The 21,836-nt window shown below is 41.6% G+C and overlaps 1 protein-coding gene across 5 annotated transcripts in view; it reads left to right on the top strand.

Annotated features, from left to right (window-relative positions):
* The window catches only part of RALB (RAS like proto-oncogene B), a 30,714-nt gene that overhangs the window by 7,318 nt on the left and 1,560 nt on the right, over positions 1-21,836 (top strand). The window contains exons 1-5 of one of the 5 annotated variants that reach the window (XM_083431206.1): positions 9,184-9,246; positions 12,101-12,192; positions 17,893-18,049; positions 19,340-19,548; positions 20,567-20,744. In XM_083431206.1, coding sequence (XP_083287332.1) covers positions 17,936-18,049; positions 19,340-19,548; positions 20,567-20,744 — 501 coding nt within the window. In that variant the 5' untranslated portion in view covers positions 9,184-9,246; positions 12,101-12,192; positions 17,893-17,935. Of the gene's footprint in view, positions 1-9,104; positions 9,544-12,100; positions 12,193-17,892; positions 18,050-19,339; positions 19,549-20,566; positions 20,745-21,836 lie in introns of those variants that run through there. The other 4 variants (XM_083431203.1, XM_083431207.1, XM_083431205.1 and 1 more) reach the window with 4 other exon arrangements.

The following is a 21,836-nucleotide window of genomic DNA, read 5'->3' as shown; positions in this document are numbered from 1 at the left end:
GTTATCTGCATTTTAATTTTTTTAATGATGTTTTATAATGTACATTGCTTTGATATTTTATGATCTGGTGGTGCAGAAATACTTCTATATATAAATGAAGGCCAGGACTAAAGCCCAAATTGGATAGGTTTGCTGCTTTTTCTTTCTCTCTCTGCCACCACTTTCTCTCAATCTGTCCCCACTCCCTCTCTATTATTCCCTTCCCTATCCCCATCTTTCTCCAGTAGCCTGACAAGGGAGAGACAAAATGCTCTTGCCAGAGGCTTGAACTGATCACTTGCAGAGAACTTTTGAAACTGGGTCGAGGGCACAGGTTGCATGCCGCTGACTTGCTTGATCAACAGCTGGGGCAGCGCTGACTTGTCTGTAGGAAGCCTGGGCAATGGAAGCAGCAGGGTATCAGAAGATAAAAATCTGGGTCACCTTGGAGATCTGAGACTCAGGAAAAAGGAAAGCAGCTCATGTATTGCGTCTCCTGCCAGAAATTACCCCAGTAGCACCATCTTTCAGTAGGTTAGGAAATTGTGACTTGCATGCAAGGACACAAGAAGGGATTCCCCCTCCCCCCACTCCGCCCTGTATTCATCGCACACAGCATTATTTGTGCTCTGCTACAGTTCACTTTCTGCCAAAAACTAAGTTACTCGTCTCACTTTCCACTGCAGCAAAATTATGTAAGTAATCATGTAAATTATGTAGTCAGTATGTTATCCAACCCCAAATCTACACACACAATGAAAATGGGGTGTGTGATGTAATCAATTTCTTATCAAATGGGGAAAATGACAGTGAATACAGATTGTATTTGGTGGACTGAATTTACAAGCAATAATTACTTTTGCACTGGAAAAATAAAAAGTAATGATATGTAAGACATACCACACAATGCACAATGTTTCCTTTAATATTAAAGTGTGAGAGAGAGGCTTAGATATGTTGTGGCATGAACTGGGTTGTGCACACAGCACCATCTGCGCACAGCCAATTGCACATGCAGTTTGTAAAGGCTGCATGAGCTGCATGAGCATGTCTGATCTCCACACAAATCCAATGCAGACATGCCCTTATCATTTTCCATCGCACATTAAGATCCTTTGGGCCCAACTACCTTTAACATCCACAATCCAATTAATTAAGTATCCATTGGCAGGTAAGGTTGGAATGAAAGCATCTCTCTAGCATGCATATGAAAACAGCAAAGATTCTAACCCCTAATCTATAAGTGGGTGTGATGCCTTTCCCTATGATTAGAACGTGGGCTGGATATGTGGATCCGATTAAATTTCATGAATTTAATTTGAGAATGGGTAATTTGGGCCCCTATTGGCTACTGTAGACTAATTGGATGACTGAAATATAGCCTAATAAACTAAGAGCAACAACAGCGGAGCTGGTTTTTATAAAATCCACTTTCCTGTGAACTGAAAGTCAAACAACAACCCCCACCGCTGCCCAGCCCTGTGATGAATGGGAAATCTCTGGGGGAATTTGTGGGAAAGTAGCAGCTATAAACCTGTGCAGAGAGACTCAGTGGATTATGGCTGATGCCAGAAAAGCATCCTCTCACTTGCTAATAAAAGATGCAACAGCATGTTCAGAGGCTTTGGGAAAGGTAAAGCACAATTGCTGAATCCGACACGTACAAGTCGTGATTACTGCAATCAGCACCTGCCTGTGTGCCTCACCCGACAAAAAAAGCAATCAAGAGATACTTCATTTATGAAAGGCCATGAAAAAACGGCACAGGTGGGGGAGGGGAAAGAGGAAGAATGACAGCCTGTCTTACTCTCTCCTTAGGCTGCAGGCTTTTAGTTAATGTGTGGAAGCATTGAACACAAAAAAAGTAACTAAATACTAAAATGTCTACAATCTGAAGGAAACATATAATTATGTGGGGGAACCAAGAAAATACTGGTTGGAGCAGGGCCAACCCCAATGTTTTCCAACACAAATCCCAGTTTGAACTATGGTGACATTGTGTGGATGCTGTAGAAAAGATGTGCATGAACAGCACCGATTCCAAAGTAAACTCCCATCTTGAATCACCTGTTAGTTACAAAAACAAAAGTGGATGCTTTCTATCTCTGCATTTGATGCACAAAATGGGGGCAGAGGAGAGCATGTTCACCTGAAGTTTGAACAGGCACTTTCTCATAGCCCCAAACCACCACTTCCTGTTTCAACTGAGCTTGCTGGAAATTTTCCTAGGCATGTTAACCACTGATACATTTGAAGTGTATCTGCATCTGATCTCAGGCCACTTCCAGACCTGTTTATTGAACAGTCATCCTAATTTATTGATGGGAAGTTTAGATGATGTTGGTTATCTATTGAGCATTCGTTCTGATTTGTTTGCCAGGAGCTTAGATGACATTGAGTCAAGCAAATGTTAAGCAAATGATTTCACCAGCTGAATTTGCCAGTTTGTGATTGAATCCTACCCCAAAAGAGTGACAGGCTGGAAGTGTTCTCAGTTGGAAACACAGAAAATGTCCAGAAAAGGGCAGATAGTTCCCCACCAGGAACCAGACAGAGAATTTAGGAAGTGAAGCTCACTCACACTTAGCTTCATTCCAGAAGCACAGTTTCATTCTGCTTAATTTTTTGCATTTCAAATTCCTGTTAAGGCAGGACACACACACAAAAAAATGGCAACCTTGATCCAGCTTTTCTTCCCTTCCCCATAAATCATAATGAGCAAAGTTCCTCCCGATTTCCAAAGGGCAAAAGAAAGAACCCCCCCCCAAAAAAAACCTGTATTCTGCCAGTCCCCCCAAGCACTCACTCCTAATTCTCAGTTGACATTGGCCAGTGTCAAAATTGTAGAAACAAGTCAGTCTGGATTCCTGACCTATCAATTTTTCAGTATGCTTTTTCACTGTTGGGCATAACTGACCTTTTCATTCACTTTTTGATCAGAAAATGAATGCCGATGTACTTGTCAGAAGATGTTAGCACATTAGAACAAAGCGTGAGAACAGAGGATGGAAAGCAAATCCAAATGAAAAATGTCTTCCTGCCCCAAAGAGAGGCTTTGATGTTACACACAGAATAATTACTTCTCAGTTGTGCTTGCACCTGTTTACACAGGAACTCAAAAGACTTCGCACCTCAGTTGTGGTCAGTAGGTTACTTTCTGTTCCTCTATCTCCATATGCTATGCTTAGAGTCTAGCAATTAAGTGGTTGACCTATTCTGAAAGGACCAATGGACCCCTTTAGTCCACCATCCTGTTCTCACAGTCGCTGACCAGATGCCCATGGGAAGCACACAAACTGGACCTTTTTTGGGGGGGAAAGCAAGATAGGAAATAAATAAATAGTGGACAAGCCTGATGAGAGGATTTGCTGCCAGCCCTAAGTGAAAGAAGTGACAGCCTGGCAGGGAATTGTCTAGAGCACACCATTACATCTGGCCTGGTCCTGTGTCTGCAGGAAATATCCCAAGTACCTTGTTAACAAATCACTCTTGAGGTGCCTCCTCGTAATACGACAGTGCCCAGGAAACACTTTCCCTGCTTTCTCTACTTTTCTTCCTTCTGGCTTTATATTGTTGTTGTTTAGTCGTGTCCGATTCTTCATGACCCCATGGACCAGAGCACGCCAGGCACTCCTGTCTTCCACTGCCTCCCGCAGTTTGGTCAAACTTATGCTGGTAGCTTTGAGAACACTGTCCAACCATCTCGTCCTCTGTCGTCCCCTTCTCCTTGTGCCCTCCATCTTTCCCAACATCAGGGTCTTTTCCAGGGAGTCTTCTCTTCTCATGAGGTGGCCAAAGTATTGGCGGCTCAGCTTCACGATCTGTCCTTCCAGTGAGCACTCAGGGCTGATTTCGTTAAGAATGGATAGGTTTGATCTTCTTGCAGTCCATGGGACTCTCAAGAGTCTCCTCCAGCACCATAATTCAAAAGCTTTATATTAATGCATCACATTAGATAGATGGGAAGTTATTTTTGCTAATGCTGGCAGGTAGATCCTACAATATTGACTTAAAAGCTGTGCTGCGCACACACCTTACCTTGGCTTTTCGCAACACAATACTTTCCATGTTTACTCAGAAGTCCCACTGAGTTCAGTGAGTACTTCTTTGACTCAAACCCCAAGTCTATTTGCTTAAAGAGGTTAACTTCCAAGTAAGTGTTAACAACAGAACTAGAGCCTTAAAGGCCTACCTTTATTGATTTGGAACTGAAAGCCAGTGCAAAACAAGGCATTCAGCAAGGTTACGTGGTAAATTTCAGTATCAGCCTACCCTACTCACAAGATAAGTGTTATAAGCCTTGAGACACGTAAATGGCTCATTAAGCAGTAGAGTTAATTGAATGCCTGAGTGAGACCATTATAGACAGTGTGTGCTAGTGATTTACCACTGACATAATTAGCTGGTGGTAGTTTGGCTTCTAATGAAAATATAATTTCAACTGCTGCTGACAATTAAAAAAAACCAAAAACACTATCTGCTGTAAACTGATTAAGAAGATAGCAGAGCTGATCTACAATATTTGTCTAACACAGAACGTGTTTTCTTTTAAAGCATGCTCTCCCTTTTTCTGCCCTAAAGCAGAAAAAAGTGTAGCTCTGGCATTTTAATATGTGAAGGAAACCAAAGCTGCATATCAGATGGTGTGGAATCACCTGCAATATGTCTTTGTTGCAATAACTGAAGAGTTCCGTACATGCCCAATATTTATTTATTTACTTTTAAAATATGGTTATGCCTGTACATATACAAGAAGTAAATATATACATACACGTATATTATATACATACATGTATATAATAAAACTGTAATGATAACAAAAACAGCACAGCTATATTCTTCCTTCATACTGCTATTCAGGGTGATAAAATAATAATGGTCAAGACAGTAAAGAGTTCTTTCATATGTTCTGAAGTTGTCACATTAAGAGCAATGGGACCTCTCTAGGAAGATTTTGGTTTAAGCCTGTTTGGAAATGTAAAAAGTTGGATATTATTTTCATGTGTTCTAAGAGTTTTCCAGATACAGTGGTGCCCCGCAAGACGAATGCCTCGGAAGACGAAAAACTCGCAAGACGAAAGTGTTTTTCATTTTCTGAGGTGCTTCGCAAGATGGATTTCCCTATGGGCTTGCTTTGCAAGACGAAACGTCTTGCGCCTTTTTTTTTAAAACCGCCAATGCATTCCTATGGGAAACCGTCAATACACATTGGTGCTTCGCAAGACGACAAAACTCATAGAACGAAAAAACTCGCAGAACGAATTAATTTTGTCTTGCGAGGCACCACTGTACCTATTTCCTCCACCTGCCTTTTTCTTTTCATTTTATTTAACACATTAACTATACAGGAAATCTTAAAATAAATCACAGGACATATTTGTCAGCAATACAGAGCAAACATTGCAGTGTATCCTCACCTCCTAACATAAGTGCTCCATCTCAGAGTCTACCTAAACTTTGGGGACACTCCATTCCACCAAGCACCCTCAACTGACTCTCTAGCCTTCCAGGCTACTTAGAATGTTCATTCTTCATTAAGATGTGATGTAGTGTATGTGTGTTAAAAATAGTAGTTCTAAAAACCTTGGGATTCCCCGAAACATGATACCACCTCTCTCTTGTTTCAGTTCCAGTTTGGTTGGCACTCACTACCTATGCATTATGCTACTGGGAATGATCTGGAATGCCAAGGAACATATTTCCAGAGGGGTAATTGTGTGAGTCTCTTGCACCCCCAAAAATCAAAGCCTCTTGTGGAAACTTAAATACTAACAAATGTATTGTGGGCTCAAGTCCAGTTTGCTCTTATGGACCCTGATCTCCAAGCAGTTTCAGTTCATAACCTGAGTTGTTTCCATGGAATGAATCCACTAAAGGTTTGGTGTCTCTCTTGATCTAGGGTTATATTTACGCCTTTAGGTGGAAATCCGCTTGAATGCCAACAGATATCCCAAAGTTCACTGCTTCCCATTGGATTCTGAGGGGAGTGCAGCCAACCCACAAATTTTTCTTAGCTCCTACCATCTAGTACTCAAGCTTCTTTCTCTGACTCAGTGTGCCTCTTGAAAACTATGAGTTTATTATACTCTGACAATCTGATGACAGCACTTCCAGCCAGGGAGGAAGAAAGGCATGCTGATGTTTTACTACACTGCCTGTCATCTTCCAGAAGTGTGTCCAGCAATTCATTTTCTGTGGCACAGGCCAAGGCTCTTTACTGAAGAAAAGAGGCATTTTAGCAGACCTCTTCTGCAGACCCCAATCTTACAATTATACAGGGTTTTCAAAATGTAACTATACACCTATGGACAACGTAATACATAGTAGGTGTATACCGTAGTTACTTTTCGAACACCCTGTAAGAATCACAAGTTTGGAGGGGACAACTCCAGCCCATAGCAATATATTATATAGTTATAATATAACAAGCGTTCAGATTTCCTAACTATACAATACATGCAGAAGTGTTCACATAAACTTGCATATCTACTTGAAAACTAAGAAAAGGTGATCTAAAAATGTGCATGTATTTTTTGGTGGGGTATCTTTTTTTCTAAAATACTAGTACCATCTTGCTACTGGTACTTAACATAACCAGCTATCCATTAACATTTTCACTTGGAAAAAGGAATTTCCTTGCTACGAAGATGACTTATTTCTGTTTTTACATATTACACATTGCAGTTTCCAGTTTGGTTCAACATATTTTCCTTATTAAATTGGATTATCATTTTTGAATACCTGGTAGCACCTTTAACAAAGATCTGAGGCAATTAAATGGTAACAATTTTTATCTATATGCAACGAAAAGCTTTACCTGCTAACTTCTGCTGATAAAAACACAGCTGCAGGGGGAAACTGAAAACTTGGCAATCTTTCTGCTGAATACTTCCAAATTAATGTGGAAACTCACTGGAGTTGGCAGTATTGGAAGTCAATATAATCTACTTTTTGTACAATGGAATTTTTACCTTACAGCAGGGATGGGGAATCTGTGATACTCCAGTTGTTAGGCTTCAACACCCATCAACCCCAGCCAGCAAGGCCAATGGTCAGGGAAGATGGGAACTGTAGTCTAGCAACATCTGGTGAGCCAGATTCTCCATCCCTGCTTTACAGTCTGAATCTGATTTCTATATTTGAGGCTGGAAAGAAATGTTACCCACCAGACTTATCAGCTAGTTGAGTTTTTCTTTGAGATGTTTATCTTCTGCTACAATTTGCACTTGGTATATAGGCAGTTTCAGTGCTGTGAGATACGATATTCCTGCAATATATGTGCTCAAATCATAATGTAGCCAACAGCAGTCTTCATTGGGAAGTACATGGCTTGTGAAAGTGGAATGCGAGACCATGGAAGCTCATGTTATTTAATCAGAAAATATTGGATGAAATACATATTGGCTCTTGGATGAAAGAAGTATGGGTTTTGCACAGCAAATGAGTAACAATTCCGTAGTAATTGCACTAAACACAATTATGCTAAAAGGTCTTTTTGCTCCCATTTTTAGGAGGCGCACACCAGACTGTATCACACTGCAAAGTTCTGCTGGTAACTAACTTGGGCTTGTTTAAATGCTGGTAAATGCCAGTTTCTGCCAAGCTCTACAAACAATAAATGAGATTGAAAAAGCCAAACCATACACCAGAAGCATAATTTGGAATTGCATTTTCAAAACTTTAAATGGCAGCTGCAGGATAGCTTGATTAAGGTAGGAGACCACAGCTAGGTTTTTTGTTTGTTTTTGTTTTAAGCCTTTATCCTGATGAAAGCCCCTCTTAAACTGCTACAGTGGTACCACTGGTTACGTACTTAATTCGTTCTGGAGATCCGTTCTTAACCTGAAACTGTTCTTAACCTGAAGCACCACTTTAGCTAATGGGGCCTCCTGCTGCTGCTGCCACCGCACGACCGCACGATTTCTGTTCTCATCCTGAAGCAAAGTTCTTAACCCGAGGTAATATTGTAAGGGAAACTGTCACTGGTGCAAGGAACAGCTTCAGTAGGCCAATGGGTTTTTGTTGGGACTGCAGGGCAGCGGTAGAAGTTTAAGCCCCAACCCCCTTTTATGGGCCCTTGAATTTAACTCACCCATTTATCATTACATTTTATTTGTAATGAAGTAAAGCTGTTAAATATTGAGAAGGAAAGATAAAATTTAGTGCACATATCAGAAGTTCATTTTTACTGTTGAATTTGAGTACTAGCCTACAACCATTTTTAAAGGTGGTGGGATGGAAACATAGAAAGCTGCTTTGTACTGGGTCAGACCACTGGTCCATCTAGCTTAGTATTGTCTACGCTGACTGGCAGCTGTTCTCCAGGGTTTCAGAGGACTCTCCCAGCTCTACACAAAGATGCCGCAAACTGAACATGGGGCCTCCTACATACAAAGTAGATGCACTCTACTGAGCTATGGCCCTTCCCCAGATAGAAAAAAGGAAAATATAATCCATAGCGTTATCTCCCTTGAACCCTGTAGGGAGGAGAGGGAGGGGAGTTGGATATGCACATTCAGGAATGCAGCATTTTCGTTCAGGCAGCAACTTTGGACTACAACTCCCATCATCCCTAGCTAGAAGGACCAATGGTCAGGGATCACACGAGTTGTAGTCCAACAACAGCTGGGGATCAAACTCTGAGAAACAATGAACCAGACTTCAGCCTTACAGCCTTTTCAAGGCGCCCAGAAAACGCGTATTACGACATATCGCCTTAAAGGCTTGAGGTAAGAGTGAAAACCGTTGCAGATATTGAGAAACCTCCCTTTGCATTAATTCAAACTCGATCTGCACTTATTAACAGAAGTTGCCATGCCCATTTATTGCCTTTTATTTCTTTATTTCGCAGCATTGTGCACGCAGCTCTACGCGTGGCGTACAATAAATAAGTCAGAAGGGTGAGTTGGAGGAATGCTCCAACTTAATGACGGAGAGGGGGGGGGGACATCATCCCTGACTTCTTCCTCTCCCGCTCCGTTCTCCTCGTTTTAAACGAATCATGTGAGTGTGTGAAAACGTCCTCTTCCTCCTCCGATTGGACAGCGCGTGGCACGTGACCGCCACCGACGTTCCGCCCCGTCCCTTGTACGGACGGATCCTGGAGGTGATACGAGGATGCGCGTGGGAAGGACGTGGGCGTGAACGCGAGGGTAGGGGCGGGGCGGGATTCCTCCTCCCTTCCTTTTTTTAAAGGAACACCCACACGCTGGAGATGCGGCGTTCGCTGGAAGTCGATTTGCTTGCTCCGTGGTGGTAATGGCGCGGGTGGGGTGGAATCGCGCGCGCGCGCTCAGGAAGGTCAGGAGCGCGCGCTCGCTGGCTGGTGTGTGGGCGTGTGTGGCTAGCGCGGAGCCGCGCTTTCATTGATTGGGGCGGTCTTACTGGGAGAGGGAGCGCGCGAGGGCGTGCGGGTGTGGAACGCGCGCAGCGAGGCAGCGGCACCCGCCCCAGTAAGAAAACCAAGGCGGCGGCGGCGGTGGCGGCGCTGGAGGTGGCTAGCCCGGGGAGGTGAGAGGGGATTCGTTTGCTCCGGAGGTGGGGGGAAAGAAAAGCAGCAGCGAGGTGAGGGGGCGGGGTCATTTACTTATTATATGCATATATTCCAAAGGGATCTCCTCTTTCTTCCCAGGCAGGGAAGATGAGGCGAGAGGTGGTTAGTGGCGTTGTAAGCAAGGGCGGGTGGCTGGGCTGCTCCCGCTGCTGCAAATTGCGAAAGGAAAGCGGGGGGGGGGGGGGAGCGGAATATTGAGCTTCTTTTTCATTCAGTGCCCTTGTTTCCAGGGTGTGATGTGTGTGGCAGGGGGAAGAGAAACTCAGCTGTTGACCTGGGAAAGTTGTGCGTGTGGCGCGGGGGGGGGGGGAGCTACCCCAGCTGGAGAGACTTTTGCCATCTCTTTGCATAGCTCTCCGTGGGGTTTGGGGCTTGCTTCTGGCGGAGAGATGGAGGTGCTGCTGCTGCTGCTGCTTTTAAGCACTTCCCTTTTCGGTGGAGTTCCGAGTGTTTTCTTTGGTGGCGCCACCGAAATGGTGTCCGCCTGGGCTGAAGCAGAGGGGCGGGATTGTGCGGCTTCTCGACCTCAAGCCAGACGATGCCTTGGGGTGTGTTCAGCGGCAGGATACCTTCGAAATAACATGTGCTGGGGGCAAACAACAGGTGGAAGCTCCATGGCTTCGTTGTGGAGAGTTGGTGTAACGCAGAGATGGGAGGCCTTTGACTTTTCAGATGCTTTTGGACGCGGTTCCCATCAAGCCCGGAGAACCTGGTTAATGGTCAAGGGCAGCGGAGGGCCACAAGTTCACTGGTTTAGTGTCTGACAGGCTAAGGCTGCGGTCCTCAGTTGATCCCATTGGATTCACTGAGACTAACTTCTGTGTAGACATGGCTAGGGGTGCCATGAACTGGGAAATCCCAGGGTCACTTTCAGGTCTCTGCCATCTGCATTTTGTGACACACACACATTGCATAGAGTACTATACGAATGAAGACAGGAGTGCCTGGCGTGCTCTGGTCCATGGGGTCACGACAAGTCGGACACGACTAAACAACAACAACTATACGAATTGTAAATATTATCCACTTCCTGCGTGTGGACCCTGTAAGGTTGGCTAGAGGGGATCTTTGTATAGTTGTCATTGCGGTAGAGCTGGGAACGCTTTGAGACAAAGTAAAGAGTGTAGGGGAAGAGGGGTCATTAACCAGTATGTCTGGATTACGAATTGTGAGAAAGGAGGATTTCCCCTTTCAGTTACTGGGGGAGGTCAGTAGTGCAGGAGCAGACTTTGGATCTGCCAAGGTTGTTCTAATGAGTTTGTGAGTGCAGGGTATTTATAGAATTGGGCAGGAGTACTTTAAATTCCTCCTCTCTGGCTAGGTTATAATTGTATACATCGATTGAAACATGAATATGATGTGGCCAAATTGTAAGTATAGCTGACTCGATTGTTTGGGCTTGTCCGGTTCTTCAGATATGGATTGGGGTGCTGTAACATGATATGGCAATACTTGAATTGCTATTGCTCTATCCTGGCTTTTGACACCTGTTATATGGACACACCTTATTTTCCATTTAAATTGTTCTAACTGATTTTAATGCTATATTTTCATATTGCTGTAACCTGCTCCGGAACCTTGTGGTAAGGGTTCTTAAGAAATACTGGGTACATATATATTTTTAGTCCCATGAAACTCATGTTCGGATAAAAATGATAAGAATATGTGGTGAAAGACAATGAGAAGCTGTTGCTTATAGATGTAGCTCTTTTTGCCCTGGTTATTTTTTTCCAGAGGCCCAACAATACTTGCTGTCAAATCTTGTATGGAATATAAGTTGAAATGTTGGGTGGAGAAGACTGGTCTGCTTTTATGGTGTTGGTCACATTGCCAGATCCATAAGCATGTGTGATGGAAAGGTAGTTGTCTGTCTTCAGTGTGAGTCCTTTCACTGGGCACATTTTTGATGTGGCATCCCGGCTGGGGTTGTTTAGATGCAGAATGTTGATTTTGAGCTATGTGGAGAAGACAGCAGCACAAGAGATTCTATGTAAAGGAAGGGATAGACAGGCTTGAGTTAGGGTGCTTGTGATGCCAGTGAAAACTGCTGCTTGAGAAGACTTTCCTTTCCCACTGGAGTAGGAGCTGACACAGATTGCCTGTAAATCTGAGGGTTGCTGTACTGATTTAAAGCCCTTCTCCGGAAAGGCATGATGTGTATGCAGATTTTAACCGAGCATGTGATAGGAGCCAAGCATTGAGTCATTGTTAATTGGAAACTTAATACTTACGCTTTCTGCAGCTGCACAGAAAGACAGTGGTTATTAACTACTGCTTATTATTTTTAATCAAATACTTGCTAATTTGTGGAGTTTCCTTTTCTTAAAAAAAATCTGAAGCCTGCAGCCTTAAGAAAATCACTTCTTTAAATCACTGTTAAAAGCTGCAAAGGAGATTGTAGTTGAGGTTATTTTCTGTAAGGTTGCTGCTCAATTTAACTAATGAACATCATGGTAGAAGAAAAGAACAAATCCAAATCTCTTGCCAACCATCTCTTTCCTCTTGGTGCCAGCCTTTCTACTGGTAGTAAATTCGAAAGTTTAAATGATTTACAGTTTCAGCTTGTAGAGGAATTATTCCATTAATTGCTAACTCTCAATCTAAGCCAGTGAGAAAGAATCTGAACTGAACATTGAACCAAACTGGGCTACGGTTATAAGGTCTGCAGTGGGTTGTTTTGTCTGCTGGATAGGTTCTTGCATTGTATCTTACAATAAATGTGCAATGTGATGCAGAGGAGTGTTTTGATCTGAACTACGCTTCCCTTCAGTGTGATGCATATTACAGGTTCATGACATGATTGAGATTCAGGTTAGTAGGTTACTGGAGTGCACAAGCTTGGATTAGAAGCCTAGAATCACATTTGGTGACTGTAAGGAAATGTTTTAAATACAGTGGTACCTCATGTTACAGATGCTTCATGTTACAGATGCTTCAGGTTACAGACTCCGCTAACCCAGAAATAGTACCTCGGGTTAAGAACTTTGCTTCAGGATGAGAACAGAAATCGCACGGCGGCAGTGGGAGGCCCCATTAGCTAAAGTGGTGCTTCAGGTTAAGAACAGTTTCAGGTTAAGAATGGACCTCCAGAATGAATTAAGTACTTAACCCGAAGTACCACTGTGTGTGTTATGTTTCTAGTGTTATTTGTTAGTTTGAAGCCTAACGAATATGTGCTAGCCTGGCTGCAACTAGAAACAAGGGTTTTGATTTGTTTTTAAAAAAGCTTAGTTGTCTCAGTTGTATATATCAACTTGATGTAAACAGTCAGCCTTGTCAGTCTGAATAAATTATTTCTTAAGCACGCACAAATATGACAACTTTTAATCTCTTATTTTGATAAAATATGTAGGCTTCTGCCCAAGGCAAGATTTGAAGGTACTGGTGGAAGAGAATTTACAATTATGTATATATGTAAAAATAGCTACTGAGACTTTTGCATAAATGACTGCTTCGGAAACTAAACTGGGTATAACAGTACAGATAAATTTAACAATAGAACAAAATTCTATGGTGCAGAGATCACCAAGCTTTTGTGGGTCTTGTGCATGTTTGCAACCCAGAGAAAATGTTGATGTGCACCACACAGACCCCCCAACCAGTTACACACTGCATCCTACTATTTTGGCTACAATGCAATTCTCCTTTCGGGTCTTATTTCAGTGAGTAGATGGGATTCTGTTTGTTCCAGGAAAGGCCTCTGCAGGTGTAGCTGAGGGCGCCATGTTTGCAGCCCTTCTATAGTCTCTGGAGAGGCATCCCAGGACAGGAGGAGGAGAGTTGCTCTTGCAGGTTTCCCTGTCTGAAGCATGGAAACCTCTGCTGTTCTTGCTCCTCTGCTGGTGGGAATATCCAAACCCTCCTGTTCTAACATGATGCCAGAATATTGTAGGGGGCAGGGGCAGGAGAATGCTGTCCTGGAGCAGGCATAACTTATTTTCCCTCCAGCCATGTCTATATTGACAAACATGAGAGAGGCAGGGCTTTGGATTTCCTGGTATGCCCCACGGAGAGCCTCAAGGTCCATAAATAACAACACCCTAGTAGTCCCAGGCCATAAGGAAGTTAGATTGGCTTCAACCAGAGCCAGGGCCTTTTCAACTCTGGCTCCGGCGTGGTGTAACGCTCTGCCTCATGAGACCAGGGCCCTGCAGGATCTGATTTCTTTCCGCAGGGCCTGTAAGACAGAGTTGTTCCACCTAGCCTTTGGCTTGGAGCCAATTTGATTCCCCCCCTCCCTCTCTTTCTTTTTTCTTTTCCTTCTCCTCCTGCGATGAGGCTACATTTTAATGTTCCATTATTTTAATGTTGTATTTTACTTTTGTTTTTAAGTTGTAATCATTCATCTTGTTTTTATTATTGCTTGTAAGCCGCTCTGAGCCCGGCCTTGGCTGGGGAGGACGGGGTATAAATAAAAAATTATTATTATTATTATTAATTCTTTTGCTGCTGTTTCTCCCTTCCCTGATGCTTTGAGGAAAAAATGGCAAATTCCTGGATGAAAACAGATTAACACAGGTTACTGTTTTAAATAAATATTTAAACTATTTACGTAATAATAAAGTATTTTAGACTTGCTATCTTACTGCTAAAACGAATTGTCTAAACAACAACAAAAAATACTTAACAGCTTCCTGATGATTGCATATAACCTACCAAGGTATAATAAACATTTTACTTGTTTGTTTAGTTCATTTATATATTTTTTAAATTAGTAGTTGTACCTTTTTGAGGCTTCATGGGAAATGTACTCAAGGTATTTGAGACTCAGAAATAGGCTGTCCCAGTCAGTGGCCGAGCAATATTGAGAAATTTCCAAAACAGTTACTCGGGTTAATGAAAACAGGGGAAAATGAATGCCTGCCACACAATGTTGCATGCCTATTTTGGCCCGGACTGCATTTCCTTATGCTTGACTCACTGCTTCAAGATCAGAGCTCTGTGGAGTTGATGGTGACTTGATATAAACTAGTTTTTCCTCTTTGATATGCCAGTTTTGATTGCATCACTAATGAGCCCAGAGCATGTATTTCCCTAAACTTTTATATTTGGTCACTGAGCAAGCTTGACTGTTTATGTCGACAGAAAGGGTAGAATGCTCCTTTAGATTCAGTGAATAATATTATGGTCCCAAGAAAGAAAGCAGAATGATGGCATGTAGCCATGGCAACAACATTTTGTGTGTGGGCTTTTTAATGTAGGAGGATTCAGGTATCCTTGGTTATTGCTCAGCATTTTTTATCTAGGTTAAAGAAGAAATTTGCATTTTTAAACAAAATCAGCTTGGGAAATGTATGCACTCTGTTGCTCAGAATGCATACATTATTATTTTTTTAAAAGGACTTGGCTTGTAATAGAAGGCTATCTTCTACATAGATTTCAATTAAACTCTTAGGCACAAGTAGCTTCAGGCTTGGAGTCCCAATACTGAAAGGCAAAATATTCTTTCTGTTAAACATCGAGAGATAAGAATAGACAAAAAAGTGCCTAGCTTTGTTCTAATTTAATCTATCAATACACTTCTGTCATATAAAGCATTACCCTTTGGGCTTTCTGAATGTTCTGACCTATTGTTCAAGGCTAAGTGATGTGGGGAGAGAAGCAAAAATAGCTGTCTAATTTATTTAGATATAAAGAGCAGCAAAAGGTAACCATTTGAACAGCTGAAGTATCTCTTCATAATATAAATCATAATATAAATGGCAATCCCTTGACTTAAACTTAATAGTACATTACTTACAGCCTGGCCCAAGTTTTATAGCTTGCCTTTGAATGATTCACTTGAATAAATGTACTCTTGAATGATTAAAGGCTGCTCGGCCACCTCTGTATCTCTCTCTTCATGTGGCAAACACGGTGTTCTTAAATACATGGTGACTAAACCGATCACTTGTTAGTACATGTTTAGTCCTTCAGCTTTTTTGGTAGTTAGTCACAGTAGACTATTAGTGTTGTCACCTGCCCTGGCATAACATGCACACACATTCTCTAACAATGTATATATGAAAATTGTGTGGTGATCTGGTGGTGGGAGAGCTCCTATACATGCTTATTGGGAGAACATTAGAACAATTAGGCTCTTTGATACAGCGGTACCTCGGGTTAAGAACTTAATTTGTTCCAGAGGTCCGTTCTTAACCTGAAAAGTTTCTTAACCTGAGGTACCACTTTAGCTAATCGGGCCTGCCGCTGCTGCTGTACCGCCACTGTGCAATTTCTGTTCTCCTCTTGAAGCAAAGTTCTTAACCCGAGGTACTATTTCTAGGTTAGTGGAGTCTGTAACCTGAAGCGTCTGTAACCCGAGGTACCACTCTACATGGATTTGTTTTGTGCTGATCAACCTGGGTCAGGGGGTTACCATACAGTTGAAGTTGCCACTGGAACACCTACGGTCCTCAATCCTCCAGGTGTTTCTTTTTAAGTGGTCTTTAATTACTCTTAAGAATGTTATATTTTGGTAAAACTGCTAAACATGTTGTTAACTCTGGATCTCCACAATGTATGTAACTTGAACCTTGTGACTTCATAGTCTCCGTACCTTTCTGTGCCATACATGAACTATGAAGATACAAAATACAACACACTACAGTATTGCAATTTATACAGAATATATTTAGTTTAAAATTTCAGCCAATAATTTAGAAGTTGGCTACTGGAAGGGTTTCACAAAGGAGTTCTGTTTGTATCTGTATAAACTAAAGGCCCTCTGAAGAATGGCTGCTTTCAGTTGCATTGTAGCTGGAGAAAGTCTGTAAACGCCAGCTGCATGGCAAGTAAAATGAGAATGATTGAGCATGCTTGCTTAACTGTAGTTTGCTTCCTACTTCACGGATTCTATTTTAAGATACTAAGTAATGAAATGGAAAGCAATGTACTCTTGAAGCCATTTGATTGTTTTAAAATTGATTTAAGTTGTACTTAAATAATGTAATATCCATCTCTTTGGGTGTATTTATATAAACATTGCCTGCGTACGAAGCAGCTTCTAAAAATGTAAGGTGTCTCAAGGAAATTCCTGTTCATAGGTTAAGGGAAATGTGTGGTTTCAGTGAATGCAGAGTTAATGCTTCTTAAGCAGTGATAGGAAATCATCTCAAAGGTGTCTTGCTTGTCCTGAGTTCCTATAAACTGGATATGCGGGAAGGGTCTATAGATATGCGGGGGCACTTTACTCCAGTGGTTTGTTTCCCTGAGATGGTTATACCATGCAATATAGCTAAATTTGGTGTAAAATGAGTTTGACAGTTTCTGGTCCATTCCGAAACACAGCCTATGGTAGTCCTATTCAGGCATTCTGAATTGGGCATAAGTCAGTGCATGAAGAGAGGAGAGCATGCAGTAGCTGCGCCCTACCAAACCGTGTCCTTTTAGTCCTCCATGGGGTTGTTTTATTTTTCGACAGACCTTTACAGCTCTAGTTTGATGTTTTAAACTAAAATGTATGCCCCCGTTTAGGAAACACATCTTGGTGGTATCCATTGTAGTAGTACCATTGGTGCAAGGGTTTCCATTTGTACAACAGAAATTCCCTACCCTCTCTCTGTGTGCCTCTCCCCATATCTGCTGCAGAGGGTTGGAGATAACCCAGAAGAGATTTGGCAGCACGCAAAAAGAGGAAGAAGAAGGTCCATTACACAGCCAGAAGTCCTTGAACTGATGGTACTACTTCATTGGATCCCGCCATTAACTGTAGTTGGTTGAAAACAAGTGGCTGCTTCCAATCTCCACCTGGTAGATGAGCCAGACGAAGAAGAGAGAATGGGGAACACACAAACTTGAGACTAGTTAATGTGGCACTCTGGTTCGGTGTCATGTTGTGGCCAGTAAAATTGGGGATAGTTCATAAATGCTCCTTTGGTCTCTTCACTTAACAGTTGCAGGCTGTGTGTTGAGCTGTGTGTTGGAGTTGCTCAAATTTTACTTGCTTCATTCTGCCTTGGCTGCGGCAAAGAGAAACAAACCAAAGGGCTAAATTAGCATCACATGTCATGTGAGCCACTACCTGTGACTTGTTTTTCTCCAAACAAACCAGAAACATAAACCAGGGCTTCTTGCTTCCCACTCATGGTTTGTTTGAGGGACAGGAATGCTGGTTTGCCTAGTGTGCCAAGCCTCACGACCTGTTTGCTGCAGTTGTAGGCAGGGCTACAGTTGAGCAGGGTGAGCAGGGTATCCAGCAATACTGCTCATTCATTGGAAGCCATAGTTTATGCCTGACTGTAGCTTACCAAGGTGTGCACTGTTAATACTGTAGAGCAAAAGCATTAATCAAAGGGCGTTGTGATAAATCTCTACACTGATTCTAAATTTTAAATACTTGATTTACATACCAAACACGTTTTCTGTTTCTTACCTTTTAGCTCATCAGTCTGCTTTGGTGGTGCTTGACAACAGTGCAGAAAAATGGCTGCTAACAAGGCAAAAAACCAGAGCTCTCTGGCCCTCCACAAAGTAATCATGGTTGGCAGCGGAGGTGTGGGCAAATCAGCACTTACACTTCAGTTTATGTATGATGAGGTAAGATTTGTGATCTATGTGTACATTTTCAATTACAGTGGAGTGGACAATTATTGGATCTGCACTTTGCTTCCCTAATATGAAATAACTAAGCACAGCCGGTTCAGAAACACAGGAAAAAAGCATTATTCTTCAAAACTGAAGTTTCTTCCTAAAAGAGCTATAACCCCATTAATTATAGCAGGGCCAGTAAAACAGCTGATTTTATATTGTTGAATTCTTGCATTTACAGCTTAGTTCAGAGATTAAGTTCCTCTTTCACAAAAACTTGGAGGTTCAAGTAGGCTGTTCTGCTCTTATCTCTCTCAAGCACTCCAGAGAATTTGTTGTGCTATATATATATACTTTATGATAACAATAGTACATCAAATGTCACTTAGAGCTGTGTGTGTTCTGTGGTTCCATGCTTGTGCTGCAGAAGCACAGAATCTGACAATTGGGTTGGCGCCTCAAGAAAACTTCTATCTATAGAAATGACCAGGGAATTGTTTGAACAGTGTGAAATCTCAGAAGCTGGGGTGGGAGCTTGCAGGGAACGATGTTGCCTTTTCTCATCACAAAAAGAAACCTAAATATTTTTAAAATGTATCTCTTTTTGCTGAGAATCTCATATTCCAGCCCCACTCGTATAAACTCTTAATGTCTTACTGCGCAACTCTAATTCCATAGTGAAGGAGGCATTTTTAGCCTTGTGTCCTGTGCTCTTCAGAGTCAAAACCGCAGCCTTAAAATAGCACAGCGAAAGAAAATACTTTGTATCCAAGAAGCATGATAAGATTTGATAGTTAGTTTCCAACATATTTTGCTAAGAGGACATATAAATAGTATCTTGTCTTTCGCTTGAGACCTACATGTTGGTCACAGTTCATATGCGTCCTCAGATGTTCCTAGAATTGTAGAGTTGGAAGGGACCCTGAGGGGCATTTAGTCCAACCCCCTGCAATGCAGGAATCTCAACTAAAGTATGCTGGACTGTAGTTCTCATAATCCCCAGTCACCTTAGCCAATAATCAGGGATGATGGGAATTGTAGTCTAAAAACATTGGGGCACCCAAGGTTGAAGAACACCAATATAAGGTGGCTTGTAAGGTAAACTGTTTTGCTACATTGTTCCCAGAAGTCACTATTGATAATTTGATAACCAATCCATATTGGTCTTTGATGTCTAGTCTTCCTGGCATATGGGCTGAAGGAATCCTTATTGGCATATGGGCTGAAGTTGACAAAAATCAGGTATCAGAAGCCGAGTATGGGTACTCTACAGTTAATTACTCCTTTTATAACTCTTAGTTTGTTGAAGACTATGAACCTACGAAGGCTGATAGTTACAGAAAGAAAGTAGTTTTGGATGGTGAGGAAGTACAGATCGATATTTTGGATACAGCTGGACAAGAAGATTATGCAGCTATTCGAGACAATTACTTCCGTAGTGGAGAGGGTTTTCTCCTAGTTTTCTCCATAACTGAGCATGAATCCTTTACAGCAACAGCAGAGTTTAGGTAAGTAGTGATGTCTAGGCATTTTCTGTAGGCTTTGTGTGTAGTGCATATACTGTGTGCCAAAAACGGAATATGGTCCAATGAACTGAATAATATGCCAAAGTGAACATCATTTTACAAGTGTAACTAATAGTGAAATTGAGGTTGTTACCTGGGTGGAATTCATTTGACCCAGGTAACACAGACGTTTCCTTACTTTTTGCCACTGAAGGGTAAAATAATCTTTGCCATGCCCTGCCCTGCCCTGCCCTGCCTTGCCTCCCAGGGACAACATTTTAAGTGTTGTGCTTCACTTTCTTAATATTTGTTCCTGCAGTTGGGACAGGAAAATAGTGAGCACATCTGAAGGTATAAAGGCTACAAATGAACATTAGCAATATTTGTGTTATGTATGTTTAGCTGTTTCTTGGGGTGAATGTTTGTAGCAGAATCTTAGTTTTGGAAGGGACCTCAGAGGTCATCCAGTCCAACCTCTGCCAAGGCAGGAAATACACTATTACAGTATCCCTGTTTGTTTGCTATTGAACCTTCTCTTAAAAATGCCTAATGAAGAAAATTACACCAACTTTCAAGGAAGCCTGTTCCACTGTTGGAACAGCTTGTACCATCAGTAGGTTATTCCTAATGTTTAGTGTTATCCCTTTCATTTATCATTCGAACCCATTGGTTCATGTCCTACTGTCTGGAGTGAACAGAAGCAAATTTTCTTCATCTCTGTGTGGCAGCTCTTTGTTATAGTTGAAGACATCTATCATAACCTCTGGCTAAACTTATCAAACTCCTTCAACTTTTCTTGGCCTTTGTCTCCAGGCCCACACTATCTCTGTCAACTTCCTTGAGACACATTTCTTTTGTAGTTTTAGTTGAGCGAAGAACTTTAAACCTCTATTTCAGAAATGCTCCCATCATTTCTTGGCATGTGAAATAATAAATTGGTGTACATTTTCCATAGTTTTAGACTACTGGGAAATTGCTATGATAGCCACCTCAGTTGCTTGTGTTTAATATTTTTTACTAGGGAGCAGATCCTGCGTGTAAAAGCTGAAGAGGACAAGATACCTTTACTTGTGGTGGGAAATAAATCTGACTTGGAAGACCGTCGGCAAGTGCCTGTAGAAGCGGCTAGAAGTAAAGCAGACGAGTGGGGAGTGCAATATGTAGAGACATCAGCAAAAACCAGAGCAAATGTAGATAAGGTAAAGTACTAAGTTGGTTTGGGGGCAGCAGCCTTCTAAATATGGTTACTGACTTGCAGTCGTGGATAAATAAAAAACAATAAACGCTTGCCCTTTGAGGACTCCTATTATTATGGAGAATTTGAGGGAAGTCTTGTTTAAGAACTATAGGGATCTCATTTGGATAGCAAGGAAACTTGCTACTTTTATGTGAGAATACAGGATTCCTGTCTTGGCTGCTGGTTTTCCTCTTAAATTATGCTCCGACTACAAATTGTGTTATGTGGCTGGGTTAAATGAATATTAGTATGACCATGCTGAACACATCTTGTAGTATATTCATGGCATATAATGACTTGGCATGAGTTTAATTGAGAAGTACTGGTTTCCTTGCAACCTTGCTAAATGCCTTCCAAAGGGAGCCTTCTCAGTTGCTCTCGATCACCAAAACTTCTTTAAAAAGTGCATTGGGGGTAACTGCAATACAATCTGTGCTTCAGATCTCATTTCTTGGTGAACAGTTATACTGACTGAATGCAGATTTTCTCTACAACCTGAGCTTTCTTTATATTGTGGTTTGAAAATCTTGTCAGCAAGTTCACTAAGATTGAATCCCAAGTTCTTCATCTTAAATATGTGTCATTAAGCTTTATGTTAGTATGCATAAAGGCTAGGTCTCCATTTAAACTTTTCGTGTGTCCATAGGAAAATGTTCCTATAGAATTCTTCTAGATTCCACTCTAATCCATGTATTCTGCACTAAATTTGGATCTTTATGCAAAAGTAGTAATTTTTGATTCCACCATAATCCATGTATTCTGCACCAAATTTGGATCTTTATACAAAAGTAATAAAAAAGAGTGTTGTTTTACTAGTCATTAAAACGCTTCATTATCGACAAAATGTAATATTCTGTAGATACCTGTTGTATCTATTTCCATTGTGTTCTTGTGTTTAGATTTTAAATCTATCTAAAACAACGGTAAAAAGGTCTATTCCTGTGGTATTTTTAACTTTTCTTATAAAGCAAACAACATATTGTATATTATTATTATAGGCTGAATCCCTGTATGCTAAAAAAAAATTCTCTTATTAATGTGCAGTTTTTCATTT

This window comes from Podarcis tiliguerta, assembly GCF_965153285.1.
Source record: "Podarcis tiliguerta genome assembly, chromosome: 1".
Taxonomy (NCBI): domain Eukaryota; kingdom Metazoa; phylum Chordata; class Lepidosauria; order Squamata; family Lacertidae; genus Podarcis; species Podarcis tiliguerta.
Note: the sequence above shows the minus strand (reverse complement) of the source record. Positions and strands in the feature narration are given on the sequence as shown.